The sequence below is a fragment of the Pezoporus occidentalis genome, unplaced genomic scaffold (genome assembly GCF_034315485.1).
Source record: "Pezoporus occidentalis ecotype Australia unplaced genomic scaffold, CSIRO_AGI_Poc_V1 ctg122, whole genome shotgun sequence".
Lineage (NCBI taxonomy): Eukaryota > Metazoa > Chordata > Aves > Psittaciformes > Psittacidae > Pezoporus > Pezoporus occidentalis.
Genome location: NW_026913016.1, coordinates 2466519 through 2488589, shown reverse-complemented (window position 1 = coordinate 2488589; position 22071 = coordinate 2466519). Strand labels below are relative to the sequence as shown.

General features: G+C 38.6%; 2 protein-coding genes across 6 annotated transcripts in view; one reads left to right on the top strand and one right to left on the bottom strand.

Moving 5' to 3' along the window:
* Positions 1-843: 843 nt before the first annotated feature.
* On the bottom strand, positions 844-8288 carry CCDC122 (coiled-coil domain containing 122). The gene is made up of 4 exons (XM_062607307.1): positions 7733-8288; positions 4970-5368; positions 3646-3762; positions 844-1022 (listed from the first exon to the last, which is right to left on the bottom strand). Exons 1-4 carry the CDS (start codon positions 7844-7846, stop codon positions 849-851), a joined length of 804 nt encoding a protein of 267 aa, XP_062463291.1. The 5' UTR covers positions 7847-8288; the 3' UTR covers positions 844-848.
* Positions 8289-13142: 4854 nt separating this feature from the next.
* Positions 13143-22071, top strand: part of LACC1 (laccase domain containing 1) — a 259421-nt gene continuing 250492 nt past the window's right edge. For all 5 annotated transcript variants that reach the window (XR_009962534.1, XR_009962533.1, XM_062607396.1 and 2 more), the window contains exons 1-5: positions 13143-14479; positions 15728-15909; positions 16378-16543; positions 18411-18636; positions 19073-19251. Coding sequence is in view for 3 of the 5 variants with exons in the window: in XM_062607396.1 (XP_062463380.1) it covers positions 13912-14479; positions 15728-15909; positions 16378-16543; positions 18411-18636; positions 19073-19247 (1317 nt within the window). In the remaining 2 variants the exon portion in view is untranslated. The remainder of the gene's footprint in view (positions 14480-15727; positions 15910-16377; positions 16544-18410; positions 18637-19072; positions 19252-22071) is intronic.

The following is a 22071-nucleotide window of genomic DNA, read 5'->3' as shown; positions in this document are numbered from 1 at the left end:
CATTAAGCACTTAGATGTCAGATGTCTAGTATTATTTAAAATCCAGTAAGTTAAAACACAGTAAGTTCCTCTGTAATCAATCATCAATAATTAATTCATTCTTATTTCTAGACAGTGAGCTGTTCCCTTTTAAAGGCAGACCAAATGTAGTATTCTCTTTACTTACTCATTCCACTTTGCTATCATGTATTAGACCTGTTGAAGTCAGATTATTTGAAACCCAGTTTTGAGCATACTTGTTCCTAAGCCTTTTATAGTGGGACAGCCTATGTCCTCCTTGTCCCCCACGTTAGGACATCCTGGCAGATCCATCATCTGCCTGAAGTTCCTACACAGCAGAATACAGGCCATCAGAGCTTTCAGAGTTCCTTAGTAAGCTGCAATAATAAGGGATGTGGATAAAAGATACTTTTGGTATCTCAAGAATGCAAATATACACAGATACTAATTTCTCTGTAGGAAAAAAAATGGAGATCTCAATCTTCAGAGAGCATAACAAATACAAAGGAAGTCCTTAAATCTTATTTGGTTGACTTCAAATGACTTTTGAGATAAAATTGGTACATATTTTGAAAGCACCTGGAAATGTTAATAATTTTCTTCCTGAAGAGCCTCTGGCTACAGTCAAAAATAAAAAGCAAAGCTATTGCAAAGCACTACAAATTGGGTGCAACTTAGTTCAGGTCACAGAATGAAAGGGAGAAAAACTTTAAAGAGAAATAAATCACTGAGCCCTGGCTCAGCTACCAGACTACTTAATAGGTTTAGTATTAAAAAAAAAAAAAAGAGAGAGAAAACTCCTCAACCCTCCTCTGTTGGGAAAAGATTACCCACATTGTAGCTTTGTTTTACATGCTACTTTGTAACGCCAAGACACTTTGTACTCCAAGACACTTCCTTAGTTCTGCTGCCCTCTTTTCCAGCTGCTGAATGTTCCAGTGCCATAGTCTTTTATTTGAATGGAGTTTGTTCAGCTGGCAATGCAAACGTTTCAGAATAGCATCATATCTTTTATTCTGTACCTAATAAAATGGAATAAAGTTCACTCCAAAATTTACTCAAGTGAAACTACTTACAGAGGTGAGTCCAGCTCACCCAAGTGTAGATTCTGACATTTGACCAAGTCATTCCATGTTCACTTTACAGCTACTGAGGAGATACAGACATCTAGAAACCCATTCATCTGAGTTATTGCAGATATCTGCTTTAAGACAATATTAATCATGCCCCTCCCGCTAAGGGAAGAAAAGCTCTGTCCTGCTAAGAGCTTAAGTGGGGAGTTCGATGTGGGTGTCTGCTCTGCAGATGTCCAAAATTTAACAAAGTAAATCCCACCCAAAGAGTCAGCACCTCACAGCTGTGGCAAAATTTCTTCATGGAAAATTTCAGGCTCCGGGGTTAGAGGTGAGAAAGGAAGAAATATTCATTATTTGACAAGTGTGTTTGGGTATAAATTAGAATACAAGTGAGGTAACCTAGATGGCTGTAGTAACACCTTCACTGTTGCACCGCATTTAGAAACCTAGTTTTTCTTAGAAAGGCAATACTGTGGCAATTAAGCACTGTATCAATTTTGCCTTCACTGCTGCCTTATGTGGAGAAGAATGGCTGCAGACAACCCTCTGATGATTTGCATTCTGAAATGTAAAAGCATGAAACATCATAATAAAATGGAAACAATGGGCATCCACTCAGTGAAAATTTGGGCTTACTTACACTAGCTGGAATGGTGTATGAGCGGCAGTGTATAATTATTCTTATGTCTGCTTATTGTAACATTGTTAAACTGTATTTAACATACACATGATGGCCTCTAGCTTCATCAGAACTACAACATTGCCGGTGACTTCTGCAACTCCCTAACTCATGTTTTATAAACTACACTGGAGATGGGTTGTCTTCCTTCATGTTGCCTGGCTCTCCACTATAATCCTCCACAACTTTTTCAGAGAAGCTGTCAGATTCACTCATCCAAATGAGCGCTTGCAGGATGTGAACATCACTAGGGGTTGTATGACACTGAAACATTATGATCAATATTACCTACTTTTTTTAGAAATGTGTTTCTAGCATCATTATTGAGAACTGTCTGCAACATCTGCTGAGGCAGGGAGTACTAATATGCTTAAAAAGACATAGAATCATAGAATCACTGAATCATAGAATGGTAGAATGGTTTGGGCTGGAAGATACCTTAAAGATCATCTAGTTCCAGCTCCCCTGCCATGGGCAGGGACACCTTCCACCAGACCAGGTTTCTCAAAGGCCGTCCAACCTGTCCTTGAAGACTGTGGAAGCCACAGCTTCTCTGGGCAACCTGTGCCAGTGTCTCACCATAGGCAATTCTGGGTATCTGTCTGACTCATGTATAGTCACCTCTTATCAACCAACCAAATTTAGGTGTCAGAAGTCTGCAGCTGAAACCCACCACTGCAGCTCAACGGAACCTTATCCATGTGTCTAGTATCTCACTCTATTTCTATGCTTATCTATCTTGAGTATTCTTTCCGTAGTCCTGCTGATGACTGCTGGGTATTAAGGTCTCTGACTGTTGACTGTCAGTTTTTATATTAAAAATCAGATTGCTTTCCAGAAAGTACTTAATAGAAAATAATCCCATGAAAGATTCAATTTGTAAACCTGCTTCGAGACAAAAAGATCGTATAATCCAAACAACTGAAGAACAGGTTAACCTTCACTGTTTAATTAAATTTGGTAACAGAACATTATTTTTAGGCTGTCTAATTTCACTTTTGATGTAGAGAACTTTCTTAGGAGGATATTGCCTTGATAATAAAATATTTTCTCATATGCTGAATAGCACAGACCTAAAGTGGCTGTGCTTTGCTTTAACTTGTAAAAATTCTCTGCTGTTCCCTATCACATGAAAAACAATTCCTTTTACCTCCTACATTTTACAATGGGCACTAGAACTAACCTGACATCAGTTAATCTCTATATTTTCAAGCTTCACTCATTAAATTTTGTGGCATTTGTTTGAATTTACCACATGAATGATGTGAAACTTCCAAACTGAAAACTATCTAGACGTACAAAGTATTTCAGTAAGGAACAAAATATAAAACATGGTTCAATTATTTAAAAAAAGAAGGTTTAAACTATTTATCAGAATTTTATTTTGGCAGCTAATTAGAAGCTGCTGCATTATCCTTCATTTAATCTCAGCTCAAATTAGGTTGATTCATGGGAAGTCCATTTTCTTGGTGCAATTGATTCTCTCATTGATGAGTTAACAGGAACCATGAGACAAGTAATAAATAATCAAGCCAGCAGTGGAATTTAAAGTATTTCAAAAGTATTACAGAAATAAAAACCTGTGCATTTTGCTTTACCATCATTCAGTGACCTCTTTCTTTTCAAGACATCATTTCAGAAGTTCACAGCTGAATTCCTTCTTTAAGACTCAATAAAAAAGGTTCTTAACATCAATTTTTCTCATGATAGCAATTGAGTTCTGAATTTTAGAAAGACTACCAGTATAAAGAATTTAAGACAGCATGGTTATTGTATGTACTTGAATAATGCATGGCCAGCAACAGTGCATAAATACTTCAAAATTCATTTGCTCTACCTAAATTCTGTCAGATGAACAGAATGTAATTATCTTTTACTCAAATGACTCACCTCAATTTCTTTTCTAAGCTTAGCATGTGTTTTTCTCTCTTTGTCGAGTAAATCTGTTTTATTACTGATGAACTCTTTCAATGTCATGATTTCTCTTTGTAAAAGCATAATTTCTTCCTGCAGATATAAGTCAAGATACAGAAATCCCTTCCTTAAAAAGTTGCAGTGCATCTATTAAACTAATGTAAAATGTCACATTTTAACAGTCTTGCTTCATTAATATAGATGAGATAAAGATGTATAATAAACAGTTTCACATTAACATAATTAATAATAATTAAATTAATAAATTACAAATTGAAATTGAAAATAATAATTAAAACAATTCATAACATGGCTTACAAAGGTACACATAATTAGGAAGATACACCCTTGATCTGAAATATTCAAACAACTACAACGATACAGGAATTTGAACTCATTTTGGCTGTCTTAATTTTGTTTAAAATGTAATTTATTGGAAAATCAAAGAATATTTAACATAATCATGTAATATTTGAGATAGATTTTTCTTTCTCATGGGGAAGTACAATGTTAATGAATTTCTATTTAATCATTATTTAAAGATTTGCTTGTACAACTAAATTTTCAGCAATTTACATGAGAAGAGTAACACCCAATCTTCAGTAATGCAACTTGTTTGCATTATGCATCAGAGTTTTAATTTGTGACTCCATTCCAACTTCATAATTGGTTTTGTTCACGTAATGATAAAGTTTTATGTTGAAAGATTCTTACATGGTAGTTTTTAATAACTATTGCTGTTAGGGTCAAGTAAAAACAACAGTGTACGCCTAGAATACCAAACCAAATATCTTTTCCTTCTCTCCTTCTTTCTGTTTCCATCTCACCAAATCTACCATCTGTTGGCAAACAGCTCAACTGTAGTTTGTTACCTGACACCAACAGTAAAATACTGTGCTCTTGCAAGAAAAATGGAACAACGTGGCAACGTTCCACAGAATTCTAAAAAGTACCCATTTAAGTTTACCCAACAATCCCAAAAAGACCACAAATAGTTTGGCAATCATACAGGTTAATCATATAGTTTATAGTTTACAGCTCTGTAATTTTTTTCATAGCTGAGTTCATTTGATCACATAGAATGAACCTTTCACAACAATATACAGGTAACAATAGCTTATGATTTTTTTTACTGCATACATGTCAAACATTCTTTAAATAATGTAGCATTTTAAACTATCTATAGTCTCCCCAGTCAGTGCCTCATGAAGCATAAATATATTAGACAAAATAATATTAGTTAAACTATGCCAAAATTATTTCATGATAAAGGAAAAGAATAGAAGAGGAAATATAGTACCTGCACTTGTTTTATAACAGATCCTTCTGGATTCTGGAGATCATGCATTAACTCCTCTTTCTTTGACTTTAATTCTTGAATAACAGCTTTTTTTTTAGCAAGCTCAATCATAACCGGCATTTTACTTTCCATCTCCCAAAAGAGATGTTTATGAGCCTTTATTTTTTCCCGATATTCATTATTTCTTGCAAATGCCATCTCAAACTCTTCTTGTACTGTTTCTGCATCAAGCCTCAGCTTTAAATTTTCAGAATATAGGGCTCTAACTTCAGCCTCCAGATTTTCACAGTGGTGTTTTGTCATTTCTATGGCATCATCTCGCAGATATATTTCTCTTTCTGTTGTCCTTGTTTCTAACAGAATAGAACCCATTTCTTTTTCTAGTTCCTGGAACTTTGCCTGTAACATATTTCAGTTTCTTTTTTTAGTTAAACACTATAATTCATATTTATTTTAAACAGTCTTCTTTTCCACTTGTTTAACATGGCTTGAATGGAAGACAGAATTCCATCTCCTAAAATCGTCACCTTAGAGGCACAATGCAAGAATATTGTCTTAGATTTCTCCCCTTAGATTGAGTTGAAATATGAAATAAAGTACCCTAGAAATTAATCTGAATTTCTTGTATTTGCAAAATACATAGGACGTGACAGATCAAACTCAGTCCTGATGCTTGTTTATAGCTGAAATCTGATTAAGTTCTAATCAACCAAAAGTAACTAACCATGTCAAAAAATTACCAACAAAACCAAACAAGCACACAGATGGGTGTTTGGGGTGATGGAGCTTCCTAGCCTGTTCTGCTGAAGTTTTTAATCCCACCTTTGTCACAGTAATACTTTATTGTTGGATTAATCACAGCTAGTTTTATCCATCCTCCCCCTTCTCCCTCCCCTCCAAGAAATATGCATCTAGTCCTAAAAATGCCTCTGTATCTTCTCACTGATGAGAACTGAACGACTCCAGGAAGCAGTACTTGAACCTATCATAAGAAATCATAGACTCATAAAATCATTTAGGTTGGAAGAGACCTTTAAGATCATCAAGTCCAACTGTTAACCTAACACTGCCAAGTCCACCACTAAACCATGTCTCTAAGTGCCACATTTACAAGTACATCTGAGATGGGAGGCTTCAACTGCTCCCTCAGAAAAGTTTTTTCCCTCTTTGATGAGTACCAAGGGAGCCTAGATGACTAACACAGGCTTAGTATCTGACCTGTAGGTGATGTAAGATAGCTAGAATGAATCCCACCCAACATGAGAGCCAACAGTAGTGCATTAAATGAGAGAATTAGCATCTTGATTTATGTCACCTATTATCTTCTCCCTAATGGAACCATTATGAGTGCTGTGAAATCTCTTACTCAATGTCTTGAACAGATTAAGACATTATTAACTGTTGAGAACAAAAAGTTTCTGTGTAACTTTTAATTTGGAAATCTTGGGCTATAATTTTAGCAGTATTTCAATCACTGCCAGCTACTATTTACTGTGGACAGGAAAGAGAAAGATGTTAATAGCAAAGATCTTCAGTTTTGGAAAGGAAATTACTGTTTTGCATGTCTTCCATGGCATGCACACAACAAAATAGGTATAAAGATAAAAAAAAAACAGTTCTGCATTTTGACTTTAAGTTGCTAATTATTTAACTTTGTTGTTTGTATGGAATTTCCTAGGGTTTGGGCTTTTTTGAAAGAAGTCTGTGGAAGACAAAGCACATAAATGAGCTAAATTACCTGGCCTCTAAAGTCCTGTGGGATTTTTTCTGAGGATACCTTTGTTTAAATTGTTTGATCATAACTAAGCTGTTTCAGCATCATCATACTGTATCAGAGGATGGTATATACTTAGGAGAAAGCTTCTTGCGAAGTGTGGCCAGTCAATTGACAATCCTAAGCAGTTTTCGTTGCTCCTTCAGAGAAGCTGTATCTTCATGCAAAATTCCAAACATCAAGTGTTTCAGTTGGAAGGCTATTTACAGGTGTTATAATTGGGACTCTACTATTTCCATCTGCATTCTCATGCTCAAAAATGCCTGAATACTATTGGGTCTTCCTTCGGACTTAAAGGTACGTTTCTCAATGAAAATTTGATCTCAAAGGTTAAATAATTGAAAGCTTAATTGATTCTGTGAGAGATTAGAATAGAAATGATTACAGTCTCCACAAAACCTACATGTATCCAGTGATCTACAAAATACTACTAAATAAAACCAGTATTTAATGACTATCTAAGATGCTTACTTCAAATGCACAGAAAAAAGTATTTTGTATTAGAAGTATGCTAAGAAAAAATAGCAAAGTCTGGTGAAAATCTGCCAAAAAAAACCCACACCCACCTGCTTTTAATATCATTCCCCCCCCCCCCCCTTAATTTCTTAGGAAATCACAATAAAAATTTCAAAAAGCCCTAGCTTTGTACTGAGTTTCTCTGGGTTTGCTTTGTAGGTGTTGCTCAGTGTTTTTGCGGGTGTTGCTTCATTTTGGTTTTATTTTTTTCCAAATGTAAAATAAAGCTTCTGTTAAAAGCTGCAATAATGAAATCTTACTTGTGTTGCAACTTTGCTACTAACATCAGACATACAGAGCTTTGGCTAGGCCTAAATACCACACACGGGAACAGAATAGCTGCCTTACATTTAAACGCAAACACCGAGAAAAAAGAACAACAAAATGCCTTCAGATTCTTTTTTCATACAAACACTTCCTCATTTAATGAAAAAAATGAAATTAATTAGGCTACTCTAAGCAAGGTTTATTACCTGTAATTGGAAAAGAACTGTTTTGGCTTTTTCTGTCTCTATCACCTGGGAATGCTGCTGCTCTGCAACTTGTTTTACAACTTCAATTAGTGAAGGAGAATTTTGCTTGGCCATTTTAGGCAAAAGTGCAGGACATGAAAAAAGTGAATTGTTTTATCTTCATTTATTTAATTCCTGTTAATGAAAGAGAATAAAATGAAGGGCTTTTCTATGGAATACCAGACCAATACATTACTTCATTTGGTTCGTTTTTTATTAACAAGAACAGGTTACTAATGGGCAGCTGCTCTAAGGCAGTGGTTGAGAATTAGAAATTTCTTGCCGAATTTTATAAAAATAACAATTGCAATGTTCTTCTGGCTTGTCTTCAGGACAGATTCTCAGTTTGTGAGTACAGCCATAGCTTTTTAAAGCACCTTAAGAGCATCTTAAAAGCATGAGAGCATGCTCTCACATTTAGCCCGAATATTTAAACTATTGGGGCTACCATACTGCAACTGCCTGCTGTATTATTAAACTATCCTTATGATAAACAACAAATCGAGAAAGCTCTCACATGGAAAGTCACAAACTAGTATCATTGTAGAGACGCTCCCCAGGGATAAGAAAATATTTAGCATTATTCTTTAATCTTTTTTGGATAGAATAATTAAGAAATTCTTTATTAATATAAAAATAAAATCTGTAATAGTATACAAAGTGACAGCCAACTCTCAAGAAAATGCACTGAGTCGGCACAAGTACATCTTCAGGGCCAATATATTAAACGGTGCTCAGATGGCCCACAGACTCTGCCTGAAGGTTGCTAATCCTGACGGAAACGCGGACACTGCAGCGCCAGGCGCTCCGGCACGACAAGGCCACCTCGTTCTGCAGCGTGGCGAGGAGGGCGATGAAGGTAAGCAGCGCCGGCCTCCCGCTCACAGCCACAGCCGCCCCGCCTCAGAGCCCTCCCGCCGCCGGCCAGGGAGCGTCTGCCAAGGGCCTCCCCCACTGCGGGCCGTTGGGGGCTGAGGGAGTGTCGGAGGACAGCAGCGACTGCGGATGCGGCGTGAGGGGAGCTCGGATGTTAGCGGCTGCCAATGGCGCCGAGAGGCGGGAGAGGTGCGGGAGGAAGGGGTCGTTCGTGGTAGGAGACGGGAAAACAACGGAAGGAAGAGCTCACCCTGTCAGGAACGGGTGGGTGCGCCGCAGCGGGGCCTGTAGCGGCAGAGCAGCCTGGCTCTCTCTGTGGCTGAGGCAGTTTTGCTTAGCGTCATTTAGCTTCCAAGTTCCCGAAGATACCTAATTCATTGTATTAACTGCATTTTCTGTCATAATTTGCTAGTATTTGATATAATCTCTGCATACAATCTGTTTATTTCATCCCTGTTTTGAAATGACAGGAGCTGAGTATACTACTTCAGCTGGAGACGTTTCAATACTGTTCTGTATGATGGATATTTTCTGACCTTTTCCTTACCCTTTCTCAGCATTCTGCACCAAAAATAACCCCAGTAATATTTTTGCTTCTTTAGCCTGGTTGAAGGGAAGAAAATGATTGTGTTGGTCTCTCTTCATCAAGTCCCCCTGTTAATTTTTAAAGATCTACTTCAGCCGTGTTAGACAGTGGCATGGAAAGCCTCAAAAAGAAGTGATTTCTGCAAGTTTCATCAAAATAGGTGCCTGTGTGGGGAAGGACAGGACACTGACATCTCTTCCCTTTGCGAGGAGCAGCCAGGAGGATTTAGCTCTCATCCCTCTGCCCAGTGACTGGTGGAAGGGAAAGCAGGAGGAGAAGGGGGAGTGCCAAGGTGTGTTTTGGACCTGGCAGAAATGTAGGTTTGCTGCAGGAAGAGGAGACGGAGAACGGCAATTCACAGAAAATCACATTTTATGTATTATCCTCTGTTAATGGAAAAAAAAAAACCAACGCCTTTTATTTTCTTCTCCCTTTCTTCAGTTGTCATATACTTATCTGTCATGACTACGATTTTATCACAGCTGCGAAGATGTACTTATTATCATTGGATTCTTAGACAAAGCCTCATATAAATCCCTCAACCCCCCCGCCCCCCTTGCCCTTTGACCATTGGCCTGTCAAAGCATTCAGACTTTTTTTTCAGAAGCCTGCAGAATTTGTGGCTGCTCCCAGGGGGAACTGGAATCCCTGGTTTGGGCCTGTGTCCCTGAACACTGGCCTCGTAGCCTCTTTATCAGGATTCTTCCTTCTGAATATGCTTTTTCTTGACTGACTGCCAAATTCTGCACTGGAGCATGCGGTTACAGCTCAGAAAAGGAAACTCAGTCTGCAGAAGTTTAACTTCTTTGTGTTCTCACTCTGTTTTGCTATGCTGTATGTTTCTGAATCTGTTTGAGATTGTGCAAAGCTGATGCATTGGAATGTATGATGACGGCAGTGAGTTACATGGCAGGGTTAATGATGCTTCCGGGTTTAACACTGCCCAGGCACTTAATCATAATGGTGCCTTTCAGTACAGTCTGTTATTTCCTGTTGATACTGACAGCAGCAAAGGAGGGTCTTGTCATAAAGCAGAAATACAGGTTCCCACTACAATCTTACCTAGAATAGGAATTTCCATCTTGTACAAATCAAGACTGACAGTGAGAAGTGTGATATATAAAGCTGGTGGTGTGTGCTTATATCAGATGAGATCTTTCAAGAGTTTAAGAGGATTGTGCTCCTGCGTAAGTAAATTCCTGTGTTGTAAACTTTGAGTTTGTTTATGAAAACTGCATGTACTTCAGTATTTTCATTGTAAGTACCCAGTTCTGTTTCTTCAACCTTGCCTAAATACATCTAAGTTAAGAGAGGCTGAACGTTTAATTTTAATCCTGTTTAAGACATTTTTACTTATTTCTTTTTCCTCCCATTTTTTTGTGTTTGCTGAAATTTTGTTACAAATGTGCTCTTATCCCTGCACATTTGGTCTGCTTTAATGATCTCTTTTCTTTCTCTGGGCATCTGTCTCTGGCAGATGTGAATTATTTCTTGTTCTTCTGAGTATCTGTAAGGTAACAATAGGATTCAGAGGTGCAGGAAATTGCCAGCAGTCTTGTGACCAGCGGGAAGATTTTAGAATTAGATTTCCAGGGTATTTGAAAGTCACTTTTTGGATCTTTTTTCTGTCCTGGGCTGTCTCTTCTCTGCAGCCTGGTTTTATTTCTTTCATTGTTTCTTTTCCATATTCACTTTGCTTTTCTCCTTTTCACTATTGTTGCCTTCCTCACTTCTCTCTTCTCATTAACTATAATTTTTTTTATTTTCTTTTTCTTGATGTCTGTGCAAGAGAATCTTTTTACCCTTCAAATATTTGTACTGACAGAGTTTCAGGGAGTGAGTGAAACAGCTAATGGGTGGTCTTGGCTTCAAGTTTGTGCAAGTATTTGTTTTGCATTGTGTACTGAAATGAGCAAATGCACATAATCATTTCTGATGTGGGTACGTGCAGTGAGACTTCCCATGGAACACTGGGACTGTAGAGCATGTTACTTTAAACCTGAATAACTGTGAATGCATTTCTCATAAGCTAAAACACTGCTGTGCCTGGCAAGCCTCTGCTTTGAGGAGTGGTTTGTTGGGGAACTTAGAAAGCAGTCAAACAGTTTTATTATGAGTGTAAGCAGTTTTACTTCTGACACCACTGACCTCACTAGAACTCTGTGATGCAAAACTGAAAGGTGAATCAGTCCCATTGTTTCTTTGTGTACATCCCAATAATTGCTCCGGTGGACTTTTTGCAATACACACACAGCTCAATAACAGAAGCAATTGCCTCTCCCTCTGCAAACACTTTCCTTCCACCCTTTCTTTGGTGGTACTTTTCTGGGCAAGTATGAGGACAGCAATGAAATATACTTCCTTTCCACTATTGACATATCTGAAGTGGAGGAATAATCTGTTTGTCTACTACAGCCCTCTGTTGTACTGTCTTTGCTGGGGCTAGTAGCTATGCCTAGGTAGGGATCATGTCATACTCATACAGGTCTCCCACAGAGAGTGTCAGGGTAGGGAAGGAAATACCCTGATTTCCCAAGTCACAGTCATAGAATCATAGAATCATAGGTTAGGGTTGGAAAGGACCTTAAGATCATCCAGTTCCAACCCCCCTGCCATGGGCAGGGACACCTTACACTAAAACATATCACCCAAGGCCTCATCCAACCTGGTCTTTGACATGAGTCTGTTTTGACAATGTTTTCATAGCAAGCTCTTGTCTCTAAAATCTATTATCAATCAGCCGTATGTAAATTGTACTCTGAGCAAAATCAGGAAACATAAAATCCTTGGCAGATGCTTTTATCTGCTGTCACATTTTGATACTTTCAGTTCACCTGTTTTGATAGTCACTAATTTATCTCTGTAAGTGTTCAACTTGCAGAAAGCAAAACATCATTCAGGAATATTTTTCTTCCAGTCTAGGGGAAAGAATAATTAAGAAAATAGAGAATGTTTTCTGTAAAACCTACTCTGAATAAAAAATCCATTAAAACCTGAAAGGTCTTTGATCTCTCATTTGAGTGTAGAAACTGGGAATCCATTGTCAGCCATAAAATGCCAAGAAGGACAGCAAGTCCACCATAGCAGTAGGCCTCAAGTACACACAGAAGCAGTACTTTTGCAGGGTAATGAAGTGGTGGGAGGCCAGACCATGTATGTAGTTACAGGCAAATGAGGACTTGGAACAGGAACATAATGCAGGCAGGCATTCTCTGGTGTGGTTATCTCTGGTAGCAGAGCATGATTTCAAAGGCTTAAAAGATTCTTGAGCCCTTTGTTGTTGCAAAGATATTAATCTTCCCGCAAAGAAATCAGTATTCGTGCACAATTTGCTACTGTACAAAAAAATTGTGGTGTTAAATACTCTTAAATATTTATGGGGTCTTACAACTGGTAATAAATCTGCATGTATTCCTTCTAGATCAAGCACTGTGCTTAGTCATGAAATACAAGTTTTCTGTTCAAGCTTCCCAAAGCAGAGAGATCTAGGCTTTTGTTCTAGAACTCTGGAGGCTTGCACTGGAAACTGAAAAATTATTGGAGAAAATATTATAAAACACTTGTGAAAGTATATGTAAAATAGGCTCTCATAGTGACAGAGAGAGGAAGAGATGGATGAGTTTCCACAGGCAGGCCTAGCTGGGCTTGGATCAACAAAGTTCAGAAAAGAGAAAAAGTTCCACCAAAACTGGAATTACACTATGGGCCACAAGAAAAGCCCTGAACTATGGAATTATTTTGGATAAGCTTAACATGTCTTGATTTTGGAATAGAGAGTGCAGCTAGCGTAATGAAAATACTGAGGCAGGAAGTTGAGCACATTATATTATTTTCATTATATATGCATATTAGGCATATATCATGCATATTATATATGCATATTATATATAGTGTATGTAATATTCAATGTATGCATGTTATATTATTTTCATGTAGTTATGTATACTTCTTGCATTAGTGAGTAAAGTTTCAGTAACCTGTGCTGACTTCATGTTTGCATGTTGAAAAAAACTATACCAATCATATGCCGCACCACACAGAAGTCAGAAATTAGCAAGTCAATACTTTTGATATCAGAAAAGGGGGAAGTTAAAAGAGTCTTGTCAAGCCCTGTGGGAAAGATGTCCTTTCACTCACAGCCCACAGCCCCTGTTACCAGGAGGGGTAGCAGACATAGGCTCCACCTCAGCCATAAGTGTGTAAAATGCCTCCAAAAAAATTGTTACAGAAGCTTCTCTAGTCCCAGCAAGCTGAGGGACCTCTGTATATGGTTCCTCTCATGGGAACTTGAGGAGGGCCCAACAGTCAGAGGTCAAGAAGACCCATTAGGCTAATGTGGATTAATTGTTTCAATAAATCTAATATTATGTATCATCCCAGACCTGGAAAAAGCCTGAATTAGGAAGGGCGGAAGGGAAATATCTAAATACCTTAATACATACATAGTAATTCCCATTTCCGCTACTTTTCTCTTGCTGCACTTTCTTTTGATGCAGTGAGGAAATCCTAAGACAGTAATTACTGCTGTGCTATCTTCTCTATACAGTATCACTGAATGATTTGCCTTAATAACATAATTCTGGGTTGGACTAATGATGATGTCTTGCCTTTTTCTTTGTTTTTCATGTTTTGTTACTGACTACTTGACAGTTGTGAGAATCTTAAAGTATTCTGCAGTATGGTGGAAGCAGTACTGGTAGATCTGTTCAGCCTACCAGCCAACTTGCAGAACAACATCCAAGAACTGCTATGTAACACAGTGGAAACTATTGAGAAATGTTCTTCCATCCCTGCTCCATTTGTTTATGTCATGTGTTGCCAGAGGCAAGGAAGTGAATGGGATGGTGCAAAAGAGTCCTTGCTTCCAGCTCTGAGTGGTTTTCAGAGTCTGAAGAAAAGACTGGAGATGGTACAAGCCCCGAATACAGCTGCTGCTTTGTACACCATCAAACAAAGCCTGGATGAAAAAAACCTAAGCATTATTAAAGTTATTCTACCTACCTTAAGAAAAGACTTAATGAGAATATATATAGATCATCTTTTTACAGCAGTCTACCAGTTTGAATTTGAGGATTTACAGATGGCGTATGATTGCGAAAACCTGAAGATAGCTAAAACTCAGAGTGAAAGTCAAACACTTCCTATACAGGACATGGCACTCATCCAAAGCGAGATTCAGATGTACTTGGAAAGCCTGCCGAGCCTCAAAGGGGAGCTCACCATTCTCAGATCTTCTCTCATCCCAGGTAAAGTGGATCCCAGTTAACAGATTCTAGAGAGCCTAGTTTCCAAGCATACTTCTTCAAGGGAATTGCAAAATGGGTAAGATTTGGAATTGTCTTCAGGCAGCAGATAACTGTAGGTGATGTTGTAATAGTATATCTTGCCTGTAAGAGGGGGAAGTGTCAATAGAGATACAGCAGAAGACTGGCAAGGCCTGGGGCATGATCAGAGGAAAGAGAGGTTCAGGTTTAGTGAGAGCGTTACTACAGACAGTAAAATCTCCTTCCTTCTGTGTGAGAATTAGACACTTTAGAGAGCTGCCATCATCTTCTGGAAAGGCTGGACATGAGTTTCTCCTGGTCTGCAGCCTCAAGCATGCTTTGTTAATCAGACTGGTGTCTCAGTGTCCCTGCCATGGTATGACTTTTTACTGCAGTATGTCTCTGAAGTGGTGTGATTTTCAGGTCTCATACTTTAGAGTAATCAGGGGAAAGCTGAGGTTTGCTACTGCAAAAATTTGGAACTGTCTTTCCCCAGAAATATGTCTGAAATCATCCAGAGCATGAAAGGAACATGAGTTACCTAAAAGCGTCTCTGCCTTCATTGTGCTTCAAGGTTTTCACTGTGACTTTGAAAGGATCATACTACGTAAGAGATTTTTAATCTTAACTCTAGTTATGTCACTTGTCAGCTGTTAAGATAGCAAAAATACCAGTTGTGGGACTATATTCTGTGTTCAAATTGGACACACAAATCCCCACCTCGCCATCACTCTGCACATCAGGGTTTGCGTTTGGTACATGAAGCCACACTAAATAATCCACATGGTAAAAACAGGATTTTTCAATAATACTAGAAATTCTTGCTGGTTTTACTGTGCCTTAGAAAGAAGCTTGAGATTCTGTGAAGTCTTGAGGACTAGTACTTCATTTGCCAAAAAAGTTGGGAGATTCCACCTTAGAACATTTTTTAAAAAATCTCTCATTTTCCTTAGTGAGTTACCCCTTCTCTAGGGTTTTGCACTACAACTCTGCAAAAAGTCAGGCTAAATCTGCCAGGATTCCTTCTTGCTCAAACCCCTCTAATCTGGGCTCAGAGGATTATGGTTATGAGCAAAAAGGAAACTTAGAATCCTTAAATTTAAATGCCATACCTAAATACAACGTAATGCAATGCTCAACTGGCTGATTTCAGGTCTGTTCAGTATAAACCCATATCTAGAGTGGTCTTGTGTTGAAAGTAATTTTTTGTTGTCCTTTTTCCCTTGCCAGATGATATCTTCCTACATGGATTTACCACAAGGGCAGGTGGGATCTCCTACATACCAACTCTAAGCTCCTGCAATCTCTTCAGCAGTTCCAAGCGGAGGGACCCACAAGTTGTTGTTAAAGAAAATCTTCGCCGGCTAGCTAATGCTGCAGGATTTAACCCAGAGACTTTTCACAGAGTCAAGGTATCTTATCAAACAATGGATTTCTGTAAATAGATCATATCTTCCTTCATGTATCACTGGCTGAAACTGTAGGCATTATTCTTATCTTTGTCAGCAAGAACTCGTGAGAAGCAGGACAACTAAAATATCTACGCTGGCAGTTTCTGTGGGAATAGCCATCCAAACATCAGCCATTTGGCACTATATGGAGAAGCAGCACTGTTTCTTCCAAGTACATTCTAACATTTATCTTACCACAGACTAGAAAAATCAGATAAATGATCAGAGCAGTTTTTCTCTTGAAAGAAAAATGTATCGCTCCTATATAGAGCTGCATGACATTTGAACAAAGGAGTGCTTGATTTCCACACATAATCTGTTGGTGCAGAAATGTCTCATGCCAAAGAAAAATCTTTGCATTAGTCAGAACTGCAGAGTGGGTCTTTTTGCTGACATATCACTATCCATGTTCTGGTTTTGCCTTGACAGGTTGATCATGCTAATGCTGTGTGCGTTATGGGAAAGACCGAACCTGACAGCTATGATGGAATAGTTACGAATCAGAAAGGTGTTACAATAGCAGCTCCAGGTGCTGATTGCATACCTGTGCTCTTCGCTGATCCTGTCAGAAAAGCCTGCGGTGCTGCTCATTCTGGTAGGAATTTTAAATCACAGAGATCAAAATAACTGGGAGACCACTGGAAGAAAGGGAGTTATGGACTAAGGAATACAAATCAGCAGTGAAAGGAGCACTGAGTGAGAACGAATAAATACAAGATCACATAGCAGTGTAGACCCTGACCTGCTAAACCTGGACCCTGCCAAAACAAGATTAGACTTGACAATAGTTTGTTTCCCAAGCTATGCATTTTTAAAGTATTTTATAACTGTAATAATTATTTTTTATATATTTATACATTTATTTTTCTGGTGCAGTAGCCAAAACCAACTAATTTTCTTTGTGACCTATCTTACTTCCTACATAAAAAATGGCTCTAAAGCAAATGCCCCCAATAATCATTTTGGATCAGAATAAATTCTTGTCTGTAAAACCTAATGAGAGTATAACTAAAGCAAAGATGGTTAGCACAACCTGGGGCTATGTCTGATTTCAGAAGATGTCCCAGCTGTTGGGCGAGAACACATATCCTATGGGGAGATTTTCCTGTTGGGGCTATTTCATTTCATAAAAAGAGTCTGTATTTATAAGGTGAAGGAGACTGCACAGCTGAGAGTTTCTCCTCAGCTTTGATGCCAGTACACCCCTTGATATGGCAGGAAGCTTCATCTCTGCCTAGAATTTGTGAATACCACCTAATTCATACAATTCTTCATGCATTCAGTAAATCAGCCAAATTAAATTCAAACTTGTGAGCCATCATCATTAGATGATCAAAACTTTGACTTCAGTAAAGCCGGGGGGGGGTGGGGGTGGGGGGTGTGTCCCACCTGTTGCCTAGCAAGCTTAGGTTAGAAAAGGTGAGAGGACTGGATTGTGGCCTGTGTCTGGGAGGAGAGGGGCTTTTGTAGTTTTTAATGGGGAGAAGGGATGAAAAGAATTTTATCTGCTCTTGAAAGTTTTAAGTTTTACTTTGCAAGTGTTCAAACCTCATTATTGTTAAATACTGTAGTCTGTAGTTGCTCCTTTCTCTGCTGCCTCTTCATTTGCCTAGTCCCTGACACACTACATTGTTTCCCCAGCCCACACCATGGCCTTCTCCAAGCATACCTCCCACATCTAGCCTGAATTCCTGTCTTGCATCTCTCAAGTTTTGGCCTCCATTCCCACATTACAGTCCTTGCCAGGCTTCCAATTATCTTAAGTCCTTTCCTGCCTTTCCAACCCCACCTCAGTTCATGTTTAACTTGAACACGTTGCTATGTATACAAATCAAAGACAATTAGGTATAAGGCCACTTTGGATGTGGAAAAGCAGAGGAAAAGTAATTAGCATATGCTATCCTTCGTTATGACACACTCCCTGTGCAATGCAAAGCTTCCTGGGAATCAAACTGAGATACCAGAACTCAAAGCTGGGCTTTCTTCTATCCCAAACAGTACCATAGTGCAAAGCTGGGCTGTCTTCTGTCTATGCCAAACTATCTCTAGCTTAAGCCTCTTGGGTTTTTTTCTCTAAAATAACACTAAAACCATTTTCACCCTATCACCATAAGAATAAGCTTCTGACTGTAACATATTTCTGTTGTCATATTCCCATTAAAATGTTTCAAGCACAGAAGAACTGTAAATTACTTTCTAATAGCCCAAACCAGGACACTGGGAAAATGGAATTCTGGAATCCTAATCTAAATTCTTCTCTCTAGTTTCCGTCTCCACTAAATTATATCAGCAGTTAATGTGTTGTAGTTTTTTAAAAAATAATTATTTGTTGTTAGATATATTTATTTCAGATGCAAAGACATCTATTGGTTTCTACCTTTAATAATAGCATATATTTTCAATACTATAAAATTAAAGAGACAATTTATACAATTTTTTCCTCAACCTCTCATTTCTCACAGGATGGAAAGGCACATTGTTAGGAGTTTCTATGGCCACAGTAAATGCTATGGTATCTGCATATGGCTGTATCTTGAAAGATATCCTTGTGGTGCTGGGCCCGTCTGTAGGACCTTGCTGCTATAAACTTCCTCACGAGTCAGCGACAGAATTCCACAGAATTGATCCAAAGTGTGTGAGACAATTTGACTCTGCAAATCCTTATATTGATATTAGAAGAGCAACACGGTAAGCCTACTGCATGAACAAAGACTAATTCCACATTAGTTATCAATAACTATTTTGATGTTGTATTATCCAGCACTATTATGGTGAGGGTCCTCACCATCTTAAAGTACTCCCTAGTATTTTGCAGATCAACAAATGATACTTGTGAATGAATGGTATCTGCTCTCTTTTGCTGGTTTTCAACCATTATTTTGCTTTTTTACTGTTAGTTTATGGATTATAGACAAATATCTGAATTAATGTGTTTTATTGGCTGAAGAAAATCAATTATTCTAGTCTAATAGTGGAAAAAATACAAAAAAAAAAAAATGAAAGGCCAATCACAATATTAGCACAGTTTGTTCAATTGGTACTTGAAGTGCTGTCTGAATGACAGTGTCTTAAGGAATGTGACAATGTACAAAAAATATTTTCTGTTTGTCTTTCTTCCGTCAAGGGTTCTTCTTGAGAGGGGTGGGATTCCTCCTGAGAACATCCAAGATGATTCTGTCACAGACCAGAACCAAAATATCACTTTCTGTACTGCATGCCACCCTGATAAATTTTACTCTCACTTTCGTGATGGGACTAACTTTGGGACACAGATTGGCTTCATATCAATCAAAGACTGAGATGGTAACTCTTGAATAGTATTTAGAAAAGTCTGGTGCATTGTCTGGCATCTCTCTCTTCTCATAGTTCTTCTTTTTTCCTTTCCCAGACCTGCAATGAGGAATAATGGGTCTTAAAATTCTCCTGCTTCTTCTCTTCCCTGCCATTCTAAGGCAAGAATAAATGTCTGAGGTGTGGGGGCAATAATTCTTGTCTGAGACAGGGTGCAAAGGAAACAAGGGCAAAGCTCTTCTGCAAGGCCAGATGCAAGTTCCAATTTTTTTGAGCCTCCTTGACCAAATATTCCCCAGAAATCTCACTGACTTGTGTGGTGGAAGCACAAAAACCCAGTCTTCACTAGCTTTCAGGTGAGAGCCTGAAAAAAGTGACAGAACTATGACATACTGAAAGAAGCATAACATTACTGATACAGGAAGGGAAGCCTATATTGCACATTAACTGTTAGAGAATACCCAACTTCAGTAGTTTCAGCAGAAGATTATTATGGAATTATGTGCCTGGGCTTGTTTTGTTTTGTTTGTTTGTTTGTTTGTTTGGGGGGGGTGTGTGTGTTTTTTTTTTCCTTTGGATTAGTTTAAAGAAGACATCCAAAACACTTATATTATTTTTCCTACGGAAAATAACTTGAAAGTGAGAAGCAAGGAGATACTGGGGGAGGGGGAGATATTGAAAAAAATTAACCCCTACTATTTTGTATTTTTTGATTGTAGAAAAACTAGGACTAAGACTCTTACTATTATACGGCATGTATGTTCATGTTTCCTTAGGATTTTTTCATTTAAACTATTGGTGCTCTGCTAAAGTCTATCGAGACAGTTTTAACAATGCCAAGTTATTTAATATCTAAAAAGGGGAGTGGATTTAACTTCAGTTAATTTTCCTGACCAAGCAGCTGTTTTCTGGGAGCTGAAAAGCTAAGGCAAAGCTTCATACTGCTGTAATGCTACAGCTTTGGAGTTACTAAATTGATAAAAATGTCCCATCATAAGAAATTACCCTGGTGTTGCTTGAACTCAGCCTGAAGGACTTCATCCCTGGCAGTGTTCAAGGCCAGGTTGGATGGTGCTTTGAGCTACCTGGTCTAGTGGAAGGTGTCCCTTCCCATGGTAGAGGGGTTGGAACTGGATGATCTTTAAGATTCCTTCCAACCCAAACCATTCTATGATTCTGCCTGTTTTACTAAGCAAATTCTAAGTGTGCACTGTTTTCTTTTGACCACAAAAAAATTTCCTCTGGATGTTACAGTAGATGTGATAGTTCCTCATACATAGACAGTGAGAGATTCCTAACAGTAAACCAATGCTAACTGTAACTTGCAAGGTTGCCAAGCACAAGCCTTGGGATAACTGTCCGCATGACGTATTTTCTATTTTGAATTCAACGATCTTGCTCAGTTCTAGACTTCTATGTCCACTAGGGGTCAGTGCTGGCTCACGCTGCACTTCAAGCCCTGGCTGCACTGCACGTAGAGGTTTTCAAACCACCCATTTTGAAAAGCGCTGCACAGCATATGCTACTACTTTTGCCTGTATCAACATCTGCCGAGTTATTCTGGCATCAATGCTTGAAGCATAATCTATTTTTCATCTTGTTGGGCTGTAATTTAGAGCTGACCAAATTGTATCTTTCCTTGTCCTCTAAGAGAACAGACATTTTAAATAACTTTTACCTGTGAATGGTATTTCCCCAGAAGAGAGCCTGGTTCCGAGTATGTTACCTTCTGACTGTAACCACCTGCCAAAACAAAACTTCTTTCAACTCTCCTTTAGAAATATGATTCCTCTTCTGCTGTAGCACTGCAGTCCTTGACAGTAAAAATTCTTACATTTTCAGTTACCACTTAAAAACCTCGTTGTTGCTTTCATAGTTCTCAGTTTCTTTTGTATCACTGTGGTGATGTTCATAGCTGGGTTCAAACTGGAGGTTCACGCTCCAGGAGGGGCAACACTCACACTCCTCAACTTAATGCCGCCAAGCCACATTACTGCACACTACTTGATGGTGTATGTGGTATGTATATGTATGATGCATATTACTGACTTATTCCAAATATAGGATAATAAAATTGTATGGACATTGACAGAATTATCTTGCTTCAGTAGGTGAAAAAAAAAAACTAACAGCCTACCTTCATCTTTTAATTCTGTCCCTTTGCACTGGTTGGTATCTAAGTGTGAACCACTTTATGAGCACTGATGGATGTAACAGTGAAGTGAGTAAGGTGTCTTTTTCTGCTGTTTCTGCTGTGGGGGCAGTAGCCCCACATAATCTTCAGTCCCTGCACCTGAAGTTCTGCCAAAGCTCATCCGTCAGTGCTATTTGCTTAGCCCTCTTCCCTTGTTGATTAAGAGCATGCCATCAAAAGTAGCTGAGTTACTCAGTTTTGCAAGGACTGCTTGACAGCTAAAGCATCATAGAACCACAGAATGCCAGGTTTGAAGAGACCTGAAGGATCATCTGGTTCAACCTATCTTGGCAAAAGCACAGTCTAGACAAGATGTCACAGCATCCTTTCCTGCTGAATCTTAAAATTGTCCAGCTTTGGGGAAGTGCCACTTCCTGGGTGAGAATATTCTAATGGCTGGTTGTTGTTATTGTGAAAAATTTTCCTCTTGTGTCCAACCAGAATCTCCCTGGGAGTAACTTGTGCCCACTGCCCTTTGTCTTTTCTGTATGACTCCTTGTAAAAAGGGTGTCTTCATCTTCTTTGTAGCCACCCTTTAAATACTGGAACATGGTGATTAGGTCTCCCCTGAGTGTTATTTTGTCAAGGCTGAACGAACCCAATTCTCTAAGCCTTTCCTCATATGGCAGGCTTCCCAG

Bases quoted from the DNA above. Each gene is read 5' to 3' on its own strand.
- CCDC122 (XM_062607307.1), bottom strand. From the start codon at position 7,846: ATGGCCAAGCAAAATTCTCCTTCACTAATTGAAGTTGTAAAACAAGTT. The intron at 5,369-7,732 runs GTAATAAACCTT...AATATGTTACAG, and splicing joins CAGTTCTTTTCCAATTACAG to GCAAAGTTCCAGGAACTAGA. The intron at 3,763-4,969 runs GTACTATATTTC...TTATATCTGCAG, and splicing joins CTGTTATAAAACAAGTGCAG to GAAGAAATTATGCTTTTACA.